Source organism: Stigmatopora argus, chromosome 9 (genome assembly GCF_051989625.1).
Source record: "Stigmatopora argus isolate UIUO_Sarg chromosome 9, RoL_Sarg_1.0, whole genome shotgun sequence".
Lineage (NCBI taxonomy): Eukaryota > Metazoa > Chordata > Actinopteri > Syngnathiformes > Syngnathidae > Stigmatopora > Stigmatopora argus.
In genome coordinates this window covers 12,339,177-12,362,292 of record NC_135395.1, presented here as the reverse complement: position 1 = coordinate 12,362,292, position 23,116 = coordinate 12,339,177, and the positions used below count along the sequence as shown (strand labels likewise).

General features: G+C 42.7%; 2 protein-coding genes across 8 annotated transcripts in view; both read right to left on the bottom strand.

Moving 5' to 3' along the window:
• Positions 1 to 16,460, bottom strand: part of ebf1a (EBF transcription factor 1a) — a 62,744-nt gene extending 46,284 nt beyond the window's left edge. For 2 of the 6 annotated variants that reach the window (XM_077609491.1, XM_077609494.1), the window contains exons 1-6: positions 15,717 to 16,460; positions 14,678 to 14,834; positions 13,930 to 13,993; positions 13,325 to 13,380; positions 12,287 to 12,360; positions 10,968 to 11,036 (exon numbers count right to left, since the gene is read on the bottom strand). In XM_077609491.1, coding sequence (XP_077465617.1) covers positions 10,968 to 11,036; positions 12,287 to 12,360; positions 13,325 to 13,380; positions 13,930 to 13,993; positions 14,678 to 14,834; positions 15,717 to 15,850 — 554 coding nt within the window. In that variant the 5' untranslated portion in view covers positions 15,851 to 16,460. The other 4 variants (XM_077609490.1, XM_077609492.1, XM_077609493.1 and 1 more) reach the window with 3 other exon arrangements.
• A 3,854-nt stretch (positions 16,461 to 20,314) lies between these two features.
• Positions 20,315 to 22,718, bottom strand: il12ba (interleukin 12Ba). Of its 2 annotated transcripts, none has more exons than XM_077609751.1 (8): positions 22,678 to 22,718; positions 22,363 to 22,450; positions 21,997 to 22,278; positions 21,797 to 21,902; positions 21,338 to 21,564; positions 20,933 to 21,105; positions 20,705 to 20,823; positions 20,315 to 20,483 (listed from the first exon to the last, which is right to left on the bottom strand). In XM_077609751.1, exons 2-8 carry the CDS (start codon positions 22,448 to 22,450, stop codon positions 20,474 to 20,476), a joined length of 1,005 nt encoding a protein of 334 aa, XP_077465877.1. In that variant the 5' UTR covers positions 22,678 to 22,718; the 3' UTR covers positions 20,315 to 20,473. The 2 variants fall into 2 exon arrangements, with proteins under 2 accessions (XP_077465877.1, XP_077465876.1); XM_077609750.1 differs by having other exon boundaries at positions 20,315 to 20,478.
• Between the last annotated feature and the right edge of the window lie 398 nt (positions 22,719 to 23,116).

Sequence of the window (23,116 nt, the reverse complement as noted above, 5' to 3'; positions counted from 1 at the left end):
AGGATAACCTCGCGGATTGATCCACACATCACACATGTAACCTTTGTTCTGACCCGGGAGTCCTATTGTTTGCGTGATTATGTGCGAAAATAGTTTTTTTTTTCCTTTGCAAAAACAAAGAAGTGGGATCTAGAGTCTAAAGTGGGGTGACTATAGATTCTCCTAACTGAAAAGTCGAATAAAAAAGGAAAAGCAGAAGAAACAAAGAAGGCTGGAGGAAACCTTCCTCTTATGACACGATTGATTTTCCTTCAGATGCTTGAGCCTGTCACTACTGAACACTTGGTCCACCATTCCTCCTCCTTCACAAACACGCACACATGCAGTCACATGCACAAACTCTGTGCCCTGACCTCCACGTGTGCCTGCTGGTCCATACTGGGTCTAATGACACGGGGCCTCCCACCGATCGATACTAGGCTGTCACTCAGGTGGCAAGCCCACACACATAAACACATCACAAAGTCACACCACACACACGGACACACAGGCAGGGTGTATATACACACGTGGGGTCAGGTGTGCGTTTGCGCATTTGTGTATGCTGGAAGCGACGCTTTCTACAACCTCAGCAAATACCATCCTCCACACACACACAAACAGTATACTAGGGCCATATTCTCTCCCCTCAGCCATTTTCTACCTCGCCACGATCGTCAGGGTCCTGATGTAATATTGATGAGTGAGGGTGGAGGCTCCATAAAAAAGTGATAGGTCCTTGCGATTGTGAATTACAAATTGTCATCGATTTAACGTCAATTACCACATACATGGAAATGCTCTCAGACAAATAAAAAAGGGGACACACAAGCGTATAGATGAGGAGTGTGTGTGCGTGTTGGGGAGGGGGTGGGTGGGTTCACTGGCACACCCTCTTGACTAACTGATTCCTTTTCATTCGGCACCATCACTTCCTGTGTCTTTTTCTTCTTTCCTCCTCCTCCTCCTTAACTGTTTCAAGCACTCATCCTCCTCTCTCCATATACATCTCAAGTGGTACTTAGAAAAGCAGACTGGGGTGCGAGCCAAACAATCCACCCTGGGGTTGTGTTTGTGTGTTTACTCTCAGTGGCAGCGCTCAATGTAAAAAATAATAATTTTTTAAAAAGAAAGAAAAAAAGGTGCAAATTCTTACAGTCAAGGTAAAATAACGACTGCTGTGGTTGCCAGAACAGTATTATTTAAAAAAGAAAAAAAGAAGAAAAAAAAGGAAAAACTATAAATAGTTTACTGTTAAATTAATGCAACTGGACCGCTTCAACCCGGGCCGTTACCGTGGGAATCAAACATGCTGACTACCGAGGAGTCCACTCGAACTTCAGCCACTTTTTAAGCTTTTAAGGAGTAAAGTTTTCCTAACCTTTGACATGCACAACACTCCTATACAGTCTTCCGTAGCTTAGCTTGACTGCCAAGAAGATGAAGGAGAATAGGGGCGCAATGAGGTCACCACCACCCGGCCAATTTACAAAATAAAATCATTTTCTCTTTTTTTCATAAAAAATATACCATAAAATCTGCAGTTTCTGTTGTGTGTATTTGAATTTGGGAGTTTTCACGTTTAGTAAAATTCTTGCTAGTAGTTTATCATAAATCCAATGTTTTAGCATTTTTTTAACAGTGCTGCTGAAATGTGTTTCTTAAAGAAACTTGACAAATCAACCCAAAAAAAATCATCCTAAATTTCCTTGAAAATTCCCAGCCAAGGACATAATTTAAAAAACCTCACAAATGCATAGCATTTGGAAAACTGGGGGGAGAAAAAATGCATTTGTTTGTCTTTGTTGAATCACTAATTATAGTTTAGCACAATAGAGGGCAGATTCAGGCTAATTCACCATTAGGCCGTTTGGTGTTTATTAAACTTTTATAATGTGATCACTCTGATAAGGCCACAATTGTTTCCCAGGGCGTGTGTGATTACAGTGTTGTACCTTTCTGTCCCCTTATAATGGTTCCCGGCGAGTATGTGTCCATGTGTTGTGTGTGTGTGCGTGTCTTGGAGCATGTGGAGCCGTGTTTTCCATTTCTCATTAGAATGGCAGAGACTCCTGCTGCAGGGTCAATGCGCGGGGAGAGGCGTGTGTGTGTGTGTGTGTGTGTGTGTGTGTGTGTGTGTGTGTGTGTGTGTGTGTGTGTGTGTGTGTGTGTGTGCGTGCGTATGTGTGTGTTCGAGGGGGAGTGGGGCGGTAATGAGAGCAGGAACATAATACTACGGCGTCCATTAATGCTCGGAGGCAGTGACATTAGGCATACTTAACTAATAGAGCCAGTCTCTGCAATTACCCACTGTTATCTCTGCAGCTTTAGAGAGAAACCGGCTTTAATAAATGTTTGTAGTAATGTGATAAATGCCAGGTTTGCTCATTTGTAATCAACACTGCAGGACTGCGAGGGGGAAACGGGCACATCTAATTGTTTTCCTTTGGATTCCATAATGGTTGTTCTTCTTTTTCCCCCAGAGCCTTTTTCTACAGGTACATCTCCCTCTGTGTGGCTGGTGAATCCTCCCCATGTCTGTGTGTATGAGCTCAGCGGTCTACCATTACAAGCGTCCCCCTGTCAAAAAGAAAGAAGCAGACACTCGCCATCACGTCCCTGCCTCCGCTTTTCTCCCGCTCTCTCGTCTACTTTCATCCCCGCCCGCATCAGAGGCGCCATCGTGATTGTTCGTGTAAACATCTTGTCACACTAACAGAGGCGTCATGACAGAAGAGAGACGCGCTTCATTAACGCCAACGCTTGCAAGTTTGTCTCCGTGTTTGAATGCGGGAGGAATGGAAACCCTTGGCGGGGAGGCATAAGGGAGACGGGGATTATCTGAGGTCAGGATCGGGATCTTTCAATCTACAAATTAGATACGATTGAAGGATTTCACTGGAGCTTTTGCTATGGCCACGCTTGAATAACTGTTAATGAAGGAATGAATGAACACTTGCAGAAAAACACTACAAAAGTAGGAAGGAAAGGCTGTGTGAGAAAGTGCTTCGAACGTTTTGAGAATATCATGAAAAAAAAAAGAATTAATAATAACGTTTTGTTTTCATTTAATCCAAATATTTATTGCTTAACCCATCGGTAGAGCTACATTATGTTTATAGTTACACCCATAAGAGCAGTCACCAAGTACAATACAAAAATTCTTCATGAACTTGATAGGTCATGACTTCTGTGTAATCTTATTTGTTGGCAATGTGATGCCTTCACATCCATCACTATGGGTGGGCCTAGGAGGGCTTGCTCCCAATCACTTGAGGCATGGATCTCTAAAACTAAACAAACATTTTCAAACAAATTTGAATGGCCAATCAGCTGCAGCCTCTCACACCCTGACTGGCAAAAATATTAGGAGTGTAGGCAGGCCACAGCAAAAGACAAATATGTGATTTTTAAATGTGTTTTTGTTTGTTGCTTGGTATTTTTTATGAAAACATGTTTGGTTTGTTTTTCTCAGACTTTTCCTTCCATCTTTGGCAGATAAACAATTTAACATGTTATGTCTTAGTGTCGTTGCCAAGTACAAAAATTGGAAGATATCGCAGCATGTCATTACATTACCTCGAGTAGATTGCATGCAAATGCTATGCCCCGTAGGTGCTGGGAGCACCCAAAAAAAGCAGGCTGATGAAATGTTTGAAAGGATCAAATCTCTCTGCGGGATTGTCATCGCTGCATCTCTTCATTACTGATGTTTCTGCTACAATATTTAACTCACTCACTGCCATTGACAGCAATATACAAATGAGCTAAGACTGCAAAACGTTATTATTGAAAGCTCCTATCCTTACATGATGTAAGTTTTGTATTGCTCTTGTTCAAACTGTTTGAAAAATCCCAACATCATTGTTTGGCTAAAAGTAAATATAAGAAAATCAATGTTTTTCATTGGACAGCAATACATGTATGTTTTGCTCTCAGCACTGGGACAATAATACTTGTGTATTTTTACATGCTAACATCTATGCCTGGGAGTCTTGTGTATTAGTGAAGACAATAGCCAGAGGAAGAGAGCGAGGGAGTGGCGTATCAGAGGCAGAGGAGGATACCGGCGAACGCTGCACTGTTAATTGTTTCCCCAAAAAGGCTGCGAAGGTCTCTGCGTTTGAACTGAATGTCACCTCATGTAAATCAAGGCCCCTATGCAGGAGAAGCCAATAACTGGGATAATTACCGTGACTCACCCCCGCACCACACGCGGGAACCGACAAAGACGCGAGGAAGGGTGTTCAAAAGCGGGAAGACTCCGCGTGTGATTACCCCCCACCCCACCAAAAAAAAAAGAAAAAGAGGAGTTATGAGTGGGAGGACCAAAGAAAAACACATCGTCAAAAGGGGCAGAGAGCAAGAGTGGAGGAGAGACACACGGGTGGCAGTCAGCATGGCGAACACAAGGAGTGAACGCTCCTCTCAGCGAGGTCAAGCCGCTCAGCAAACAAACAAACAAACAAGCGCAGACACAAAAGGGCTGAGGCAATGTAAAACAACAAAGTGTCTCAGTCAATTGCCTACGCCTTACTTTGTCTCCCTCATCAGTTACATAAACACAAACAAAGGCCTCTAAATTTGAGCTGGGCTTTTTGAAGAAAAAACAGTGACAGGAGCAAGGTCTCATTTGTCCATGATTAATGCAAAGCTTTAAAAAAAATGGAGAATATATTAAGAAGGATGGAATGTGTACATTCCTTTGATGAATGCTGCCGTTGACCATAATTGTGTGGTTGCGGACGTGCCTGCTCTAGGTATTAATTATTTCACTTGAAGAATTGTTTACCTCAACATTGCAGCATATATTATTCGAGATCACTGTCTTAAAAAGACAGATAAAAACACGGTATAAATGACCTTGATGCCAATGACGGTTGCTCAAAGAAGGAACTATGAAAAAGGTACATTTTTTAGATCTTTGGACAATGTTTCATTATTTATTTTTTGATGGGGGGCTAGATTGCCCGGCCCTAGTCTAATAATGGAGAAAATAATAGTTTAGTCAGTTAAAACCACACACATGACTACCAATATACTTGGAATGAACTTTTTAAGTAAATAGATGTCCCCTAATATGGTCATTTTCCTTAAATTCCAGACTGATCTGCATAAAACTGGATGCATGGCCACCCTAAAAACTGGATTGGACGTCTACCACCAACGAGGATAGCCAATGAGACTAGAAATGTCAAATCTTAAAAAGGTCTTCCCAGTGTTGTTTAGTTGCCTTGCACCGATGTAGCTGTACATACATAGCCCCCCCAACACCACCTCCCTAATCCCAGCATCGACCCCCCTACTCCCCCATGCCGTGCAGGTCTTCCTTCCATTGTGGCGTGTGAAACTGAGAGCGATGCTGACATCGGCTAGCCAACGATCTATTCTTCCTGAGCAGATTGATGAAAAACAATCAACAGACTATACATTGCGTTTAAGCACAGCGGGTCAACACAGCGCTCATCCTGGACACCTGGTTTTACATCCTGGGCTACGACGCTGAGGTAACCCTCCCTGGAAGAGGGGCTGAGATGGAGGCGGCCTAGTAGGAAATGAGACGCCAGCTCTGGGGGTATCGAGTTGGCATGAGACGAACAGTCTGTGTTCTCACTTAGCGGGAGTAAACAATGCATCATTGGGCCCGAGATTGGGGTGTGTATGTGTGTGCGTGTGTATAAGACAGAAGGCGGGATCAAGGATCGCATGCAGCTCAGTGACACACTGCCGCTGAGTCTTTTCTATTACAGGCCCAAACAGACAGTCGTGTAACACATTGGCCATGAGCGCACTTAAACTGTGCTCCGACTGTCTACAGGCATCAGCGGTGAGAAAACAAAGCCTTGCTCCTACAACACACACACACACGCAAACAGGGACGAGTATACCATCACACTGAGAGGCACACGCTTGTGCTCTTCACGCCTCATTTGAAAAGCAAATTGAGCGCATCTTCTAGGGCATGGACTAAGTCCTGGAAAATGTTACTCTTTCATCACTTACACACACACACACGCACATGCACATAAGGCCTTTTGCACGGTAAATATATCTTCATTCTATTTATCTCCCCTTCTGTCTCTATCTCCCGGGCCTGCAATTTCCGCACCAAAAAATGTCTTTCAGAGAAGTAGAACGCTACTCATTTGGAGCGCCTCTGGCTGGCCAAACCCTGTCATTCCAGGACACAACAAATACTGGCACGATGACCAAGGAGAGCGGCAGGTCAAGGAGGGAAAGTAAACAATAATGACGAAGCAGTTTGGGGAGAAATGTGAGCTACTTGCTGCCCAGTTTGGGTGTTATGACATTTGTAAATTGCCTTTTATGAGCGCTAATAAAGTGTTTGTTACCTGGCTTCAGCTGGAGGGTATTACTTTTACAACCTACAAAGTGCGATAGCATCATCAACACAACATGGAAATAAACACACATTCTCATGTCTAGTTTACACTTACACTTTTAAATCTAAAATAAGCTCCCCTATTGTTTCCTTGTCCCAAAGCAGCTTTTGAAATTGATGTCTCATATATGGAAAAACTAAACCAACACACAAATGCTGTGTTTTTTCCCCCTCTTTGCAAGTGAAAGCACAGCAGTTGTTGGGGGTTACAGTGCTGCGGTGAGAGAAAAAAGAGGCAGCCCTGTTTTAGAGACTCCTCGACCTCCAAACTCTCTGCTGTCAATCATCCCAGCCGTCCGTCCCCTGGGGCTGCGCTTTCTTCCAACCCTGAGGGGGGAAACCACTGCAGGGAAGAAAGAACACAGCCAAACAGATGCAGGGAACTGCAGGTCAAAATGTATTTGTGTATGTGGGTGTTTATAGTCATGGCTGTGGATTCATAAGGGTCTGCATGTCTCCATGCATATTTGGGAATGAGGTTATCTGCCAGTGAGAACTCTCTGGATACATTGGTTCTCTTATTAGAAAAGCCAACACCTGAGGGAGGGGACTTTTGCATATCGATGAGGCAGTAAGTCAGCCTCTTTGGCCCAAAGCCTCACACAAGCAGCTTGAAGCCAAGTCTTTGAAATGCCCCACAAATGTCTACTGCTGTTGACCCCAAAACCTGCAAAAAGTGTGAAAGTCAAGTGCAAAAACAGCAGCCTACTCCACACTGATTTCTTCAAAAGAGTCTCCTTAGCAATAAACTGCCTCAAAAGCGCATTTGTAAAAGTAAAAAGAAAATAAACGATGACATGATGTCACTGTCATCCTTGACGGTCACATGCATGTTTTCACTTTCTTGTTGGCAAAATTATGGATGTGAAAGTGAAACTAAGCTGCAGGAAGGAAAGGCAAAGCCAGTAAACCACATTTGCATCAAATGCAAATTAGAAGCAAGCTAATGGCTGGACAGGTGCAGACTGGGCCTCTAAATGACACAAATTCGCCAGCGTGTGCGCTCCGAAACGCACACGCGCATGGACACACAAATGAGACGGATGAATTAAACATGGGTGGGCTCGGCTTGGGGGGCTGGCTGAGCTGACATAAAGTCAATGAAATACATTATTCACAAGCGCACGTTAGCTCAGCCAAGGCAACACATGAACTCTCACCTCAGGAAGTGCATCCAAACAACGACCAAAACAATGAGGGGCTTCCCCACTAAAGGGAGACAATTAGCAGAAGAGTGACAAACACAAGCTTGCAAAACAACATTTTCAAAACATGCCCGACTCCCTGGAGTATTCCCGCCTCGCGCGTATGTCGCCAGGAGAGTGAAGCTGCAAAGAGGTGATCAAAAAATCTGGTACTCGCCACTCAGCTCCAATAGCAGAACAGGAAACCGCCATGACATCATCCTCCCCGGGAGGAGCACTTCCTGCCCGACATTCTTCACTCAAGACACACACACACTCGCCAGGAAATGGCCTCTATCACCGCACACACTCCCAGGGAAACGAGCAACATCGACGCCGATGCAAAGGCAGGGACGCGCAGGCGAGGAAATGGGCCACATCAACACCGTGCTGCAGGAGCGTGCGCAAACACAAACACCCATGAGCACACACTTGAAAACAGCAATCAACCTGAAATAACATTGCCTCTGCATGTAAACACGGCCACCTCAAAACACACACACCAAAACATAGTAAGAAGGATGCGCGGACAGTTTTTAGGGTGGCCATGCATCCAGTTTTATGCAGATCAGTCTGGAATTTTAAGAACATCACAGCCTCAAGCAGGACACTTATTTGTCCTCTGTTTTGGAGTAGCATCACAACACACTATGTTCACTGCATTGAGATCAACTACAGGCATGCAATGTTTAATCAGCAATTATTATTAATTATGCAATTTCAGTTGCACATTTGAAGCCCTAATTGTTTAACTTTGTCGTAACCTACTAAAATACTTTGTAGTGTTAAAAAAAATAATTCTCACTTTCTCCCTGAAAATGTTTCATATGATGCAGGCCTATATTGGATACTGAAGGATACTGATCTATATCAACTGAAATTATTATATCCGTTATCTTGTAATAATCTTAAATCACACAAAGTGATTCTCTTCTGTGCGGTGGAAATGACCTCCCCATCTATGGGCAGTTTTAGGGTGGCCTTTATGTCCTATGGATACTTATCTCCAGCCGCAGAGGGGAAAGCCCATTTGGGGGACTCCCTGCGGAAACCCTACGGGAACTGAACGGGCAAGAAAGGGACACAGGTGGCGCGAGGCAGCAAGCAGAGCTGACAGATTAGTCTGCAATCAAATGCTCGCAGCCGGTTCAGGAAAGAGCAGGAAACGGATTGACAGAAACTATGCAAAGAGATAGCAAAGGTGTCCACGGGTGAGGGGGAGATGTGTTCATGGTGTTGGGCCCATCCAAGCAAAGCACAGAGTGACTGGCAGTGTCTGCATACAATTAACCTTGCGCTAAGCAGGACTGATGAGGAGAGCTGAAAGTGGAGGTGAAGGGGTTAAGGGCTCCCCCTCATATTATCCTGTTTCTATAAGAGGCTAAAGTGGACCACGTTTCCCTGGGGAAGACAGAGAGAGGCACACAGAAGCATCTCACCTATCGCCGCCACGTCCTCTGACACACCTTTGCCAAGGTAAACCAATTCACTTCGAACGCAACTTCTTAACTTGTTGGCTACCATTGACAGTGATAGATGCCCGATCATCCTCCCACTGTAAAGTTAAAGAGTTTCTTGGTAGTGGAGGACTAAATCATTTGCAAAGGAATGGACGTGTTGTGACGTCAATGGCTGGCAGTGAGTTAACAAATTTGTACAAGATGTCTCTTAGTGAAAATTATGTATACCCAAAGTGATATGCTCACTGTACTGATTTGTTCTCCTAACAATCAAATAAGTTTCTCATTAGTTGCCTTTATTTTTTCTCATTCCTGCGGTTTTGCTGCCATGGCCTGTTTCTCCAATCTTAACGAGAGAGAGCTAATTAGGCAATAAGACCCATTACTCTTTCACAAGAGTTTGAGCTAGCCCAGCTAATTAGGGCTGTAAAATCTAATCATCTCTGCGAACAGAAGTGAACTAACGAGCCCTTATTTAACGAACTAAATAACTTCAAGGGTAGAGAGGGGCTGCTGATGGTATTTCTTTATGAATTTGGAGGGGGGGCTCATGTTAATTGAGTCAGCTTCAGCGTCACAGTTGTTTGTTTGATTATGAATCCCTACTTACAACTGCCAGGATGCTAAATGAGTGAATATATAAACATGCATCCTCTCAAATTTTCAGTTCGGGTGACCAGTTGCACACCCCGAATCACACTCCTCTCACCTGACCCAATTTCCTATCGAGGAAGCGTGTTCGTCGAAGAGGAAAGCGGAGATAAGGCGTTTTTTTCCCCCTTACGCCTGCTCTAATTTGTTGCCGCTTGAACGTGGCCTTGGCACACCTGAGCCATTAAGCGTCAGGGGAGAAAATCCACCGAGCGACCATGGCACGCTCAATCTGGGAAAGTCGCCTATTCAGCTTCTTTATAGCTGCCACTGCTCCAAACGTATCGGCGGATAAATGAATACACGCAGTAACAGTGATGAGAAATGCAACAAGTACGGGCGCATAAAAACCAAAATGGTTGCGGCAAAGAGTGATGGGCAGGCATGTTTTTAAAGTCATGTGGTTGGGTGCAGCTGTCTCAGGGAGCACTGAGGTGAGGCCTTCCACTTCACTGGAGCGGAACCAGTGTGGCGCCCACACACACACACACACACACACACACACACAAACACGGAACCCATACATACACAGGTAAAAGAGTAGCTTTTGACAGAGCAGCAGTGAGAACAGGACAGCTGTGTTCATCATATAGCACAGGTCACTGCCTCATTAACACACACATACTCTTGTACATGACGACTCGACATATACACTCAAGTAGCAAATGTTTTTTTTCACCTGGTCAGAAAGTGCAAAGTGCTTGACTATTGTGTTTTCTTAAAGTTAGCAATAATGATTAAACATCAAGATAAAATAGGAATAATCACCCTAGGGGGGTCAAACAACAGAGGCCAGATTGTCTCCATGCAAAGGTTTTCCTTTTTTTTCCTCTTGTGCGAAGTGCAAATCACGTGAGCTGCTGCATTAATCATTGGTCGTTTATGACGACAAGAGGACCACCGCACGCTTGAAGAAAAAGTGCAAGGGGTGCGGCCTAAAAACAACAAGATGTCTTGGGTTGGTGAACATTTATCAAGCAATACACATCTTGAGCTGTAACTCTAACTGCTCATCAGCTAAGACATCAACTAAACCACTCAAACATTGTGTGTGACCACACATGAAGGAGTCGACACACACACACACACATGCATGCTGCTGGTATTTACTGCTGCTACACGCATCTTGCTCACACAGATTATAACTGCTGAAAAGTAAACAACTGAGTGTTCCGCTTCCCTCTAACCAATCACACATCTCCGCCTTGTGACATTTTCACTCGATGTTTTTTGATTCATCAAATGTCAACACGCGACACATCTTCCCCGCACGGGTCAAACTTTGCCTACCTGTCGATGATCACCGGGTCAGACGGGGTCTCGTTCCTGTTTCCACAACTCTTCTTATCACAGCATCGACTGTGGGGTGACAAGAGGGCAGTTAGCCAATGAAATGTAAAGAACGCACAGAAATAATCATGTGTGACTTGATATATGGAGGAAAGAGAAGCGAGAAGGGCCTGGGACTTTTTTTAAAAACGTTAAAAGGTATCAACAGGATACTTTGGGCCACAGTTGGTAGACGCGCCAAGGCAGTGTGCTCGACTCAAACTGGATAGGAACTTCAATCACACTCGGGTACTCAGGTTAGCTCCATTTCTGTCAGACATCACACGAACAGACATCTCACGTTCTCTATTTTTCCTCCTCAGAGCTCGTCCCCTCCCTCTATCCCGCCTCGTTCTTTCTCTGCCTCAGAAGTGGGTCACAGAGTGGTCCCACTGGACCTGGGGAGTAGTGCATGCTGGGTAAAAAGGGGGTTGCATACTGATGTGACGAGTCCATTTTCCAATGATTTGACTGAAGCACAATGTAAGCGTATTGGGGTGCCGCTCGTCTCCTAAAAAAAGAAAAAAATACACCTATTCCGTATCTATACCTATTCTTTTCTCGCCTGTCCTGCAATGCGCCTGCACATTTACAGGTCTGTGTGTACCTATGTTGATGGGAGGTGGAGAAATACACAAAAGAGAATGGGGAGTGAGATTGACCCTCCCCCTACTTTCTTGCGTCCCCCAGGACAGGAGGCTTGCAGAGCCAGATCAGATTTCTGATCTGGGGCCGTTTCCTGCAGCATATGAAAACAAGTGGTCTAAATTGCCTTGTGTGATAACCAGGAAGTGCCACAGGCCATTTATTTCGACTTGTAAGTCGACATACAGTATTTTTAGATGGTCATCGGCTGTGTGTGATACCTTTATTGTTATGTGACAGGGGTCTGCTTGTTTGAGTGTGTGAGGGTGTATTTTAACGCGCAGTCTGAGCGTGGCCTCGTCGCTGCATAGCTCACTGTCAGGACGATGCAAAGCGTGAATGTAACGCACACTAAGGAGGATGAGTTTGAGTAATGAGCTTTTCCTTGTCCTAATTAGTTGAACATGAGAAGGATACACACACACACACACACATATATATATATTCTCACACCCCTACTAACAGAAATAGGCCAGGGCCAATCTTCTCAACCCACTTTGAAGAAAATGATAAGATTTCTAGAGTAATTTAGCACTGCTCTTCCTATCTTTGCCCTCATTGAACTCCAACAGAGACACCTTCATTTTTAAAAAAAATAAGGCTGAATATGGACAAAAATAACATTTGCATCTTACCTGCACATGATCTCATGGGTCAGCAGAACCCGGCACATTTCTGGATTTTTATCCTGGCCTTCATAGATGATCGCCTGGAATAATGCAAAAAAACTTTTTCAATGTTTTTTTATTTTTTATTAGTGTGATCTTATATCCACAAAGAAAAAACATTCAAGGGTGTTTGCAATAGTTTGAATCGTGGGAACCCTGCTCTCTTTTTACACTCATTTCTGTCCGTGCCCTGCGTTGTCCTGTGTGTATAAACGTGTTTGCGTGTATATGTATGTTTATGTGTGGTGAACAGTGAGCAGTTGGGCTGCCAGACTGGAGTATAGTGCACCATCTGCTCCATATAGCATCCAAAATTGTAGTGTGGTTTTCCCCTGCAACCCCACTCAACATGCTCCCAAGGGCCATGATCATGGACACACATAAACACGTAAACCCTCATTTTAAAAAAAATCCAAGCCTCTCCTTTTGTGTCAGTTCCCTTTATAAAGCCACCTAATATCCTACAAACTTCAAAAAGTTTAATTTTGTCACTGTTGTTTCATCGCAGCAAAGAATCCGCACACTTTAGTGTCAGCCCATATGTATGTCTTTGCGTTTGTTGATGTGATTGGCGCTAACTCTGGGATCGAGTTTGTTCTGTTTCACATTGAGGAAATGAGGGTCAAGGTCCTCAAAGAGTGAGCTGGCATGCATCACTGTCTCTCCCCAACTCTTACACTCCTTCATTCTACACACACATACGACAAGCGTATCTCACAACTACACACAGATGCTTATAAAATTGCACATTCTAGTTACTGGCCGCTATAAGCGGAGGTAGGGTATAGGAGGACACGTGTCCTCTACATTCTCAGGCCTTCGTAAATGTATTCCACAGGTAAGACAGGTCGTTTATCACACTGGCTGTGCTGGGCTGAAGTTGAGGGTCTTAGACACTGGGTGGGGGGGTGAGGAACGGGGTTCGTTTCAGATTTAAGACAATACAAGTGAGGAAATGCAGTAAAGTTGAAATCTGTGGCAATATAGTGAAATGGACATTCTCACCTGTTTTGTCATGGAGTCGATTAGTCGTACGTATAAGTCCTGTTCTGTTCTGATGCCTTGGAGACAGACAGGAAGTTTTTCTTAATGATATAACATCGCAACAGAGGCAACACTGCTTTGTTTTAATTTAGGAGCAATTTTTAAAAGCTGCACCAATCTCAACTTTACAAGTACAAATGATCCCCCACCTCCTTCTCCCTTTTTCATTTTTAATTAGCTTGAAAATGTGGAAAAAAACAATCCCTGTGAAATAATTTATGCATGTCAAAACAATATACGTTCCTAAAATGTAATACAGTTCAATTAAGGAAAGAAGACGTTAGTTTCGAATTATGGTTAAAAGTGCTTTAAAATTTGGAGGTTTGATTGAAACATGCTGCACTCATAAAAAAATATTATTATTGCAATTATAACAATTAAGATGCGAGTATTTGTTAAGCATTTTAATGAAATTCAATCTTCCTATTAATTTATCCAAAATTAGTATGAAGAAATCTTATTTCACATGAAAGCATCAAATACTGGAAGGCATTTGCTATCTGCTTTAAGTGCAAAAGTCTATATAACTCGGTGCGTTGTATAAAAAATTCCGGCAGGAAACTCACCGTTACTGTAGAGGAGCTGAAGTCTATAGTGGATCCCATTGTTGGTCTTTTCTCCCGGTGTTTCCTACAATACAATTTACTATTAACAATAATTAACAATTTAGAGTTCAAAGAAGAGGAATAGTTACATTCAAAGTGGTTTGCTTTTGTTTTGTTTTTTTACTATTCAAAATATAAATCACGTGCGTATCTCGCTCCTAAATGTTTTATTCATAAGCAAATACACGAACTTCCTTTACATTACGGTGATCCACAATTGTCCATTTTGAAATGACACATCCTAAAATAATAAACGATCTTTCTAACATCGATCAGTAAATTAGGAAATAAAAACAGACAAATCATCGTTTCCATTTAAACTCTCATTTTTATCCGAGCTTTTAAAATAAATAACATGTTCACTCTATAAAAAGAACCTTCGTTTCGTTTTTTTTTTCTTAATTAAATGTGTTTTCTGGAAGCACCAAAAAGTGCAGTAAAATGTCTTCATATAATTAATGGATACGTGGTTTCATGCACTTTGCAAAACTCAATGGTAAAGCTCACATTATTATCGACTTGCAACGACGCCTGTTGTGACAGTCCTGACATTTGATTTTTTTGTTTGTTTGTTTGCAATAAATTACTTTGATTAAACAAGCCGGCCACCGGTACCCCACACACCAATACAAATAAACAAGCCACCAAGGTTAGATTTTTTAAAAATGTGTAAACTAAAATCATTTTTTAAAAAAAAGTTTCAACTCACCTTTTCTTTCTCCACGAAATCAATGTATGTAGTTCTCTCGATTTCCACCGGCTGACCCTGCCGGTCATATAAAGCCAGCACGAAGTGGAAGAAGTTGGATTTACGTAGATTAGAAGGGGGTTGTTTCTCAAAGTGTGCCCTGGCCAGACCCACTCCGCTGCAGACACGGGAGTCACAAAATCAGCGCCACGGTTGCAATTTAAAAAAGAAAATAATATTAATAATTAAAACAAGTGGGGAACGCATAAATAGGATTTAAACTCAATTTATATTATCGCTTTAAAAAAAAACTTAAATTGATGTGTGATGTGATGATTTAATGCTTAAACCAGGGGTTGCCAAGTCCGGTCCTCGAGAGCCCCTATCCAGTCTGTTTTCCATATCTCCCTCCTCTATCACACCGGCATCAAATGATCAACTCATCAGCAAACTGTCTAGAAGCTTCTTACCGATACCGATGATTTGATTCAGGTGTGTTGCTGGAGGGAGACATGGAAAATAGACTGGATATGGGGCTGTCGTGGACCAGATTTGGCCACCCCTGCCTTAAACAATGTTTGAACTCCAATTGTCGAGCTATTACCTAAAGAACAAACAGAATAAAATGTTTGGAATTAAGAATATCATTAGTAACCAGGCCTGCAGTCAATCAATAATAATGTGGATTTTAAATAAAACGACAAAAAAGAACCCGCACTAAAAATATGCGTGACATGGCGAAATATGATTCAAAAAAATAAAAACTTAAAGTTGACATTTGAAGCTTGCACGCCTAAAGTTGCTTGCAGTGAGCCGCATATTGACGCCGCTTAAGTCCTGTTGGCATGAATCGGATCAACTGATGAAGACCAAAAAAAAAAGGCAAGAACAGTGCTTGTGGTGATCCAACAACTGTGTCCTCTGGGACCGCGTGCTGCCCCAAGTGGTACCGGCTCGTGAAGCTCTAAACGCCGCAGACGCGACGATCGCGTTTGGCTCCCTCGCCCGCCCCTCCTCGCTCTCGCATCTCGCATCTCGCAGCAGGCCGCCTCGGGCTCACCTCTGGGCGGCTGTGTTGGCGTCCAGCACTCCGGCACCTTGCATCCATGTCCGAACCGCGTTCATGCCGGCCACCATGGGCTCTTCTTTCATACTACTCCCACTCCTGTGGATGCTCTCGTGGATGCCGAACATCAAAACGCACCTTTACGCTCTCTTTCTCTCTCTCCCTCTCTCTCTCTCTCTCTCCCTCGCTCGGTCTCACCCCCCACTCTCTCTCTCTCTTTGCCTATGACTCTCCGTTTGAAGGCGCTGTCACGATGAGCGAGGTGTCGCGCGCTCTATTTCACTTTAGCGCTTCTCAAAGTCAACAAAAGATGCGACATGTGGAAGCGGCGAGCGCTTGTCAGCCTCCACAGTGAGAGCGAAATGGTAGAACACAAGGCTGCGACACTCCCGTGGATCAAGGTGCAAGCTGACAACAAACAAAAACAAAAAGGGGAAAAAAAACCAAAAACAAATGCAAAATGTCAGTTTTGGAAACAAACAGTCCAGGTGAGGAAGAAACACCCAGGTGACATCGCTCTTCTCTCTGTTGCTTTATTCTCGGAGTCTTCCCCGGCGCAAATGGAGGCAATCCTCCTCAGCTTACAGCGACTGCGGCTCCTCAGCAGCTCCGACTCGCGTGGTTTGCGCTCTTTTCTTCCCAGAGGAATCACTTTAGACCTTCCGTGGCACGCCGAAAGAGGAGTGGGCGAGGGGGCGTGGCCTGAGAGGAGGAGAGCACCGCCCCCTCCGCCCCACCTCAACACGGTTAATAAGACGGACAATCAGCTGTCCACCAACGAGACCGCTTGAATACCACCTAACCACCCCCCCAGCCCCCCAATCCCTCCCTATTTCCACCACTTTGCAGTGTCCCGCCCCAGCCACTTAGTGAGAAGCTGTGCACGGCGTGAGCGTGCGCGCCCACCGTGCGCCTCTGCTGGGTCTCCGAGTGGGCGCGTTTGCTCGTGACAAACGATACACACTCCAGTCATTCAAGTAATCTGTGCACGTTTGAGTATAATGTCAATAAGCACCAAGGGGAAAACACCGCATCGTTGCTGGAAAATGCTTCAATTGGTGTCTATTTATGAGTGCAATGAATAATATATTGACTGGATGGGATGAATTTGTTCCAATTTGAACAGATTTCTGATGAGGTCCGTTTTATTTTACGTGATAGGTCGTGTAATGTGTCAAACGTTTTATAAGGCAAGTGCATTTTGCTCAGTAAAAAGAGAAATACAAATAAAAAACTGACCTCATAAAAGCTGTCGTCCTATAATGTGGACATCATTTTTGGTCATGTACAGGCCACAGTATTAACAATTGGTGTGCAATTATTATCTTATACTATGGATAAATAAAACTATGACATTACAGAATGATCAAAAATAGTACAATTAAAATAAAGAAAAACAGAAATGCAATCATCGGTAAAACCTCATATTTTAGTGCCATTGACGGTGCTAGACGTCCAATCCATTTTAAAAGCGAGATTCAAAATTGATTGGACATCTACTACCATTAAAATCAGCCAATGAATTAATTGAGTGTCTCTAATGATTTAAGAACACATGTAATTTTTAACACATGATGTCCTCCCCAAACTTGCATGCACATTCATTCAATCAAAATAATAAATAAATCAAAACAACAAAAGGAAACAAAGACACTATGCAGATTTTTCTGTTTCAATCCAACTGAAGAGAACAGAGAGCTTCGATTTGATGCACGACATAAATCATTTGGGACCGAGTGGTGAATGCAACATGAATGTGAGGATTACAGCTCATCTGTGCTTCGTCTTACAGTTGTCCCACAGCATCGCCACAAGCCAAGAAATAACTGCAGACATGGAATAACAAGAAAGAAATGCATTGCACTTTATGTGCACCACACTCGAAAGTGGTTTCCTAAGGATTTTACTGCTAGCCATGCACACACTCGCCTGAATGAGATCCCTGGAGCAAACATTTTGCATTTATAAAAAATAATATCATACAGTACTCGCGTTTCACAGTGTCAGGATGTTATTTTTTTATATAAAACAATAGTGGAGTAGGTGTAAATGGTTCAGTGGTGAGATTTTTTTTAAAATTTCTTCATTGCATACACCAGATGCTGCACCACCATAATAAACATATTGAGCGGAATAGGCAGGTTATTTTATAACGATTTTCATATATAATTTCTGAAGATCTAATTTAATGGTATAATAATAATGGTACATGATATTGAATGATGCATATCTTGTATATTGCTTACAAAATCTTTTCACCTAATCAATAGGAATACCCACTTAATACTAAATTGAAATGACAATTAAAAGATACTTATATTATTTCATTATCTTCCAAATTCTTTGTTGTTAACATGTCGTCCTATTTTCTTTTAAGACTCAAAACAAGTAACAGTCATGAATGTCATCTTTTATCTCCTAATGTCTCATGCTGAGCAATTGTAGCATCTCCCCACGTGAGTACACACTCTTCTAACTGCTGATTTAAAAAAAGAAAGAAATACACGCATTCACACACGCGCACGCACACGCACGCACACGCACGCGCACACACACACACACACTCAAACTCATACACACACTCAAACTCATACACACACACGCTCACACTCAAACTCATACACACACACACACACACACACACACACAGACTCAAACTCATACATACACACACACACACACACACACACACACACACACACACACACACACACACACACAGACACACACACACACACACACAGACTCAAACTCATACATACACACACACACACACACACACACACACACACACACACACACACACACACACGTTCAGAGGTATCCTTCAGCACATTTGTTTGATTGTGGCTCGCCGTGATCCGCCTGCCTCGGTCGGCATGCGGGTCAGTGAAGGCCCCACGGGCGGCTTATATTTATATCCGGGCCGCTAACAAACAGACGCAAACACATACACACACTGCATAAACACACGCACTTAGCCCAAATATTAGACGCATGCCCATCCACAAACAGAGATGTCACTTGGCTCCCGATGATCCCAAAACACCGACGTCCATCGCAGCCCACGCAGACCAAGTTTGGCAACATTCTCCCTGGCTGGGCTACAAAGCGAGAGCGCATATGGGTCGGCCCATAAAAACATCTGCGTTAAAACTCATCTCGAAGGAGCTAAGTGATCAGAAAGGAGTAGTTAGAGCCAACGACCGCATGCGCCGCCAGATGTTGTCGTATATCAAAAAGCTTGGGCTGATGATAATAATGGCCTGATTGGATTGAAGACTCGTAAAATGACCCGTTGTAAAAGGCAGACATATGTTTATGAGAGTGCCTCTCGCCTCTAACAATATACTCTCTTGTCGCCATAAAATTAAGAGAAAAAAAAGACAAATATGCACGCGTACACATGGAAGTGAGATTAATATGCAGATTAGTGCAGTCTCTAATTTGGTTAATATGTAGAGTTATAATGTAGTCAAGTAGTGCATTTGGAAAATAATGGAAACTATAGGCATGTATTTATGCACATTGTACTATAAATAGGTATTTACTAGCGGTGAAAATACATAGTATATATCATGGAAAGCCATGTGAAACCTTACCTTTCGGTATTTGGGCCAACGTTGCCCTCTTGTGGCACAAAAGAGACATTGCACGAGTCATTTTGCTTCTTGCAATAATAATGTCATACTATATAAGACCTGGGCAATTATTTCCACAAAGGGCCGCAGTGGGTGCAGGTTTTCGTTCCAACCCACGTGAGGAAACCTTTCCACCAATCTAGTATCGTAGAAGTGCAATTAGTGGATTGCAGTCAGGTGCTCCTTGTTTCAGCAGAAATCTAATGAGTTCAACTGTCTATGCTGGATCGGTTGGAACAAAAACCTGCACCCACAGCGGCCCTCGAGGACCGAATTGCCCAGGTCTGTACTATATCGTTCATTGAGGGCGGCCCGGAGGTTGAGGGGTTAGGGGTTCAAATCCAGGTCGGTCCACCTGTGTGGAGTTTGCATGTTCTCCCCGGGCCTGTGTGGGTTTTCTCTGGGTACTCTGGTTTCCTCCCACATTCCAAAAACATGCATGGTAGACTGATTGGACACTCTAAATTGCCCCTAGGTATGAGCGTGAGCGTGAATTGTTGTTTGTCTCCTTGTGCCCTGCGATTGGCTGGCCACCAATTCAGGGTGTCCCCCGCCTCTTGCCCGAAATCAGCTGGGATAGGCTCCAGCACCCCCTAAACCCTAGTGGTGATAAAGGGGTTCAGAAAATGAGAGGAGACAAAAATTAAAAGTTTTTCCTAATATTTTGTCCACTGACTCAAAACAAGACGAGGTTGGTCAAACAGTTCAGTTCAGCTTATTCTAGCAAGGTTTGTGGGGGTGCTGGAGACTGTCCCAGCAAGTGACATCTTGAATTGGTTTTGTGGTGGGAAAACTGAACGGCTTGAGGAAATTTTGACCCCTTTCTCAGTAGAAGATCATTTTTGAGATATCATTATTTTGCACACCAGCATGGTCACACGACACCCATTTTAGGCACAAATATATTTCATCATTAGGCTCATTACAATTGTATCAACAAGGCAAACAATCTTCAATTACACCTACGAATACCATTTTAATAATAAAATTAAGACACAAAAATACATAATACAATAAATACAGTTCCTTAAGATGTCCAGGTCCCTCTTTTCATCTCTCCCACAAATTATCAGATGGTAGGTTTTCTGTGCTTGCGTTTCCCCTTCTTTTTCAGTCTGTACTGGAATATTGATGAACAACAATTTCTTATTGGATTGGTCTTATTACCATTATAACAATCAGAGTGAGGTCATGTTTATGAACACACGAATAACTACAATATATTTCAAACAAGATGAAAATGCAGGGCATATGAATGGGTGACATGTCACAGTGTGCTTAAACGTTCAAAAGTCTGCTAAAGAATAAGTGAATAACATATCATTCCAACATTATACTGACGTAAGATGGCTCCATTCACTCCATTGCGAGTTGCAGAATGCGTCCTTGGCTCGGACACAGACAGTCCACTTCTTCTTGATTGGAACCTGGCATGCGTTTGACAGGTTCACCATCAAAGTCTGATGGAGAAAAAACAATTTCACAGACTTATAGACACCATTTGTGGTACTTACTCCAATAGTTAAATGTATGCCACTTAATTTGTTGCAGTTACAATGTAATCTTTACCTCTGCACTTGTTGTGTCACCACAGGGGTTGTCGCAGTTTTTACAAGCAAGTCTGCTCTGCGAAACTTGGAAAATGAGAGGAAAGTATGAATAGGGACTGCTCCACGAGTCCGGATAAGTCAATTCTATCATTGTTGAGCTGACTCTCTTGATTGTCACTTTGTCAGGTTTCACTGTTAGAACAAAACAGAGGGAGGTGGAATTGGATCAAAGCATACGATCAGTGAGCTACAAAACGGTCGCTCACAACAGTGACGTTTTCCAAACAAAACATAAAAAGACAAAACAATCTTCTTTAACTGACAGATAAATATTTTCATTCTGATTTTACCGTAGCTCCAAAATCTGGGGTGTATCAAAGCAGGGATAACGTAAAAATATCTATTACACAAACATGACATTTACCAATTTCAGACAAGTAGAAGTGTTTGGAGTAGTCTTCCACTAGGAAACCATTTGTCCTAACATAGACTTTGAAGGAAATGTGTTTTTTCTCCTCTGCAAATGCACAATGTCGCTTGTCCACGCAGGAGACCCCGTCTCCGGTCGCGTCCACAGTGCAGTTGAGATGATCGGAGGAGCATGACCAGTGAAGTCCACTGCTATCCACAGAACATTCACCATCTGTCTCCCTGAATAAACACAATAGAAGGATTCACTTTTTTTTTATTACTGTGGCCAATACGATTAGCATCATTCATTTGACACTATTTCTTCAATCATAAAACTGAACCCAAGGATGCACATTTGGCTCTAAATATGTTTTTGCTTCTGGCTGTTCCTCTCATTACTGAAGTGAGCCTGAGTCGTATGTTATTATTGGAAAGTGAGACAGGAACCGTGGCTAAAAGTCTGTGAGCTTACCGTCCAACTTTGATAAGTGCTACTTTTCCAACCCGAGTCCTGTGCCAGGTCCATGAGCAATGGAATGCTCCTTCGAAATTTTGAGTCGAGCACTTCAAATAATCCCCTACGCATACGAAGACATATCAACACAAACATTTCGTGCAAGTTGAAGTACTATTTTGACATGTTGAAATGTGGTAGTGGATTAATAGCACTACCATTGTCACGTTTCACCAGTATCTTCTTTCTCTCGTTGATGTCCTCTTTAATAAGGACGACGGTGTGATTGAGAAGAGAACCGTCGGTGCTGTGGCAGCTGTAGTTGCCCCCTCCCAAACTCTCCTCTAGATGCACCAGATATGAATTACCCCTCTGTGTCTCGTCTCTACCGTTCTGCTTCCATAATATATCCTTGTCATCGCCCTTGACTGCGTCGTCTGGTGAGTGCAGGCACTTGAGGGCTTGCTGGCCCACCTTTCCATTTACTTCCAAAACCAAAACTACATGAAAAACAAATACACTCAGTGAGAAGGCGGTCAGTTGAATTTTCCTCTGAAGTGTTTTTTTATGGTAATCAAACGTACTGTTAGGTTGCAGGGTCCAAGATTTAACTGGGTTTTGATAGCCAACATGAAGAAATGCACAGATAAGGATGAAGTCAATGAAATTCATCTGCATGGAAAAAAATATAGTCTCATTATTACAAATTCTAATATCCCATATCATAGCATAAAATAACATAGCATACCTTACCATACCATTCTATACTATACAATTTGGCTATATAACTTTACACATTACGTACAGATACACTGAATTTTTAAACATGTTATGTTTTATTAGGTTTAGATTATAAAATTAAAAATGAATCATATTGAATAAATTGCTTGATAGCTTACCTTGTCACTGATGTAGTATTTGTGAATAAGGAAGAGTGTCCGTCGACTCTTTTATAAAGAAGAGTGACCTTTAATCTGCTAATTTTCCCAGAAAAATTCTGAGGAACTGCTGTTGTTAGCAGCATTAGTAAACCAGCTTTTGTTACACTTCCGCTCCAGAATACACACGAATGTGTTGGTTGCATTCACATTCGCATTCGGATCATAAACTGTGTTTAATCTTTTTGTAGTAATAAGTTATGAGTTTTTATTTTCTATAGCTCTGCAATGAATTCATTTCGTTACATGGCCCTTAGCCTTGTGCTTTTCTTTCGCCAATAAAATTGAATTGAATTGAATTGAATTGAATTTCAGCAATCAGTATTAAATGTCAATGGCAGCCAATTGGTTAATTCAGTTTGTAATTAAAGTCATAATTCGTGCCAAAATGGGATTTAAA

What these genes read in the sequence shown, in the direction of transcription:
- il12ba (XM_077609750.1), bottom strand. Translation starts at nt 22,450, where the DNA reads ATGAATTTCATTGACTTCATCCTTATCTGTGCATTTCTTCATGTTGGC. An exon ending in CTTCTACTTGTCTGAAATTG is followed by an intron (nt 21,106 to 21,337) that starts GTAAATGTCATG and finishes TTGTTCTAACAG; the next exon opens with TGAAACCTGACAAAGTGACA. An exon ending in GTGACACAACAAGTGCAGAG is followed by an intron (nt 20,824 to 20,932) that starts GTAAAGATTACA and finishes TTTCTCCATCAG; the next exon opens with ACTTTGATGGTGAACCTGTC.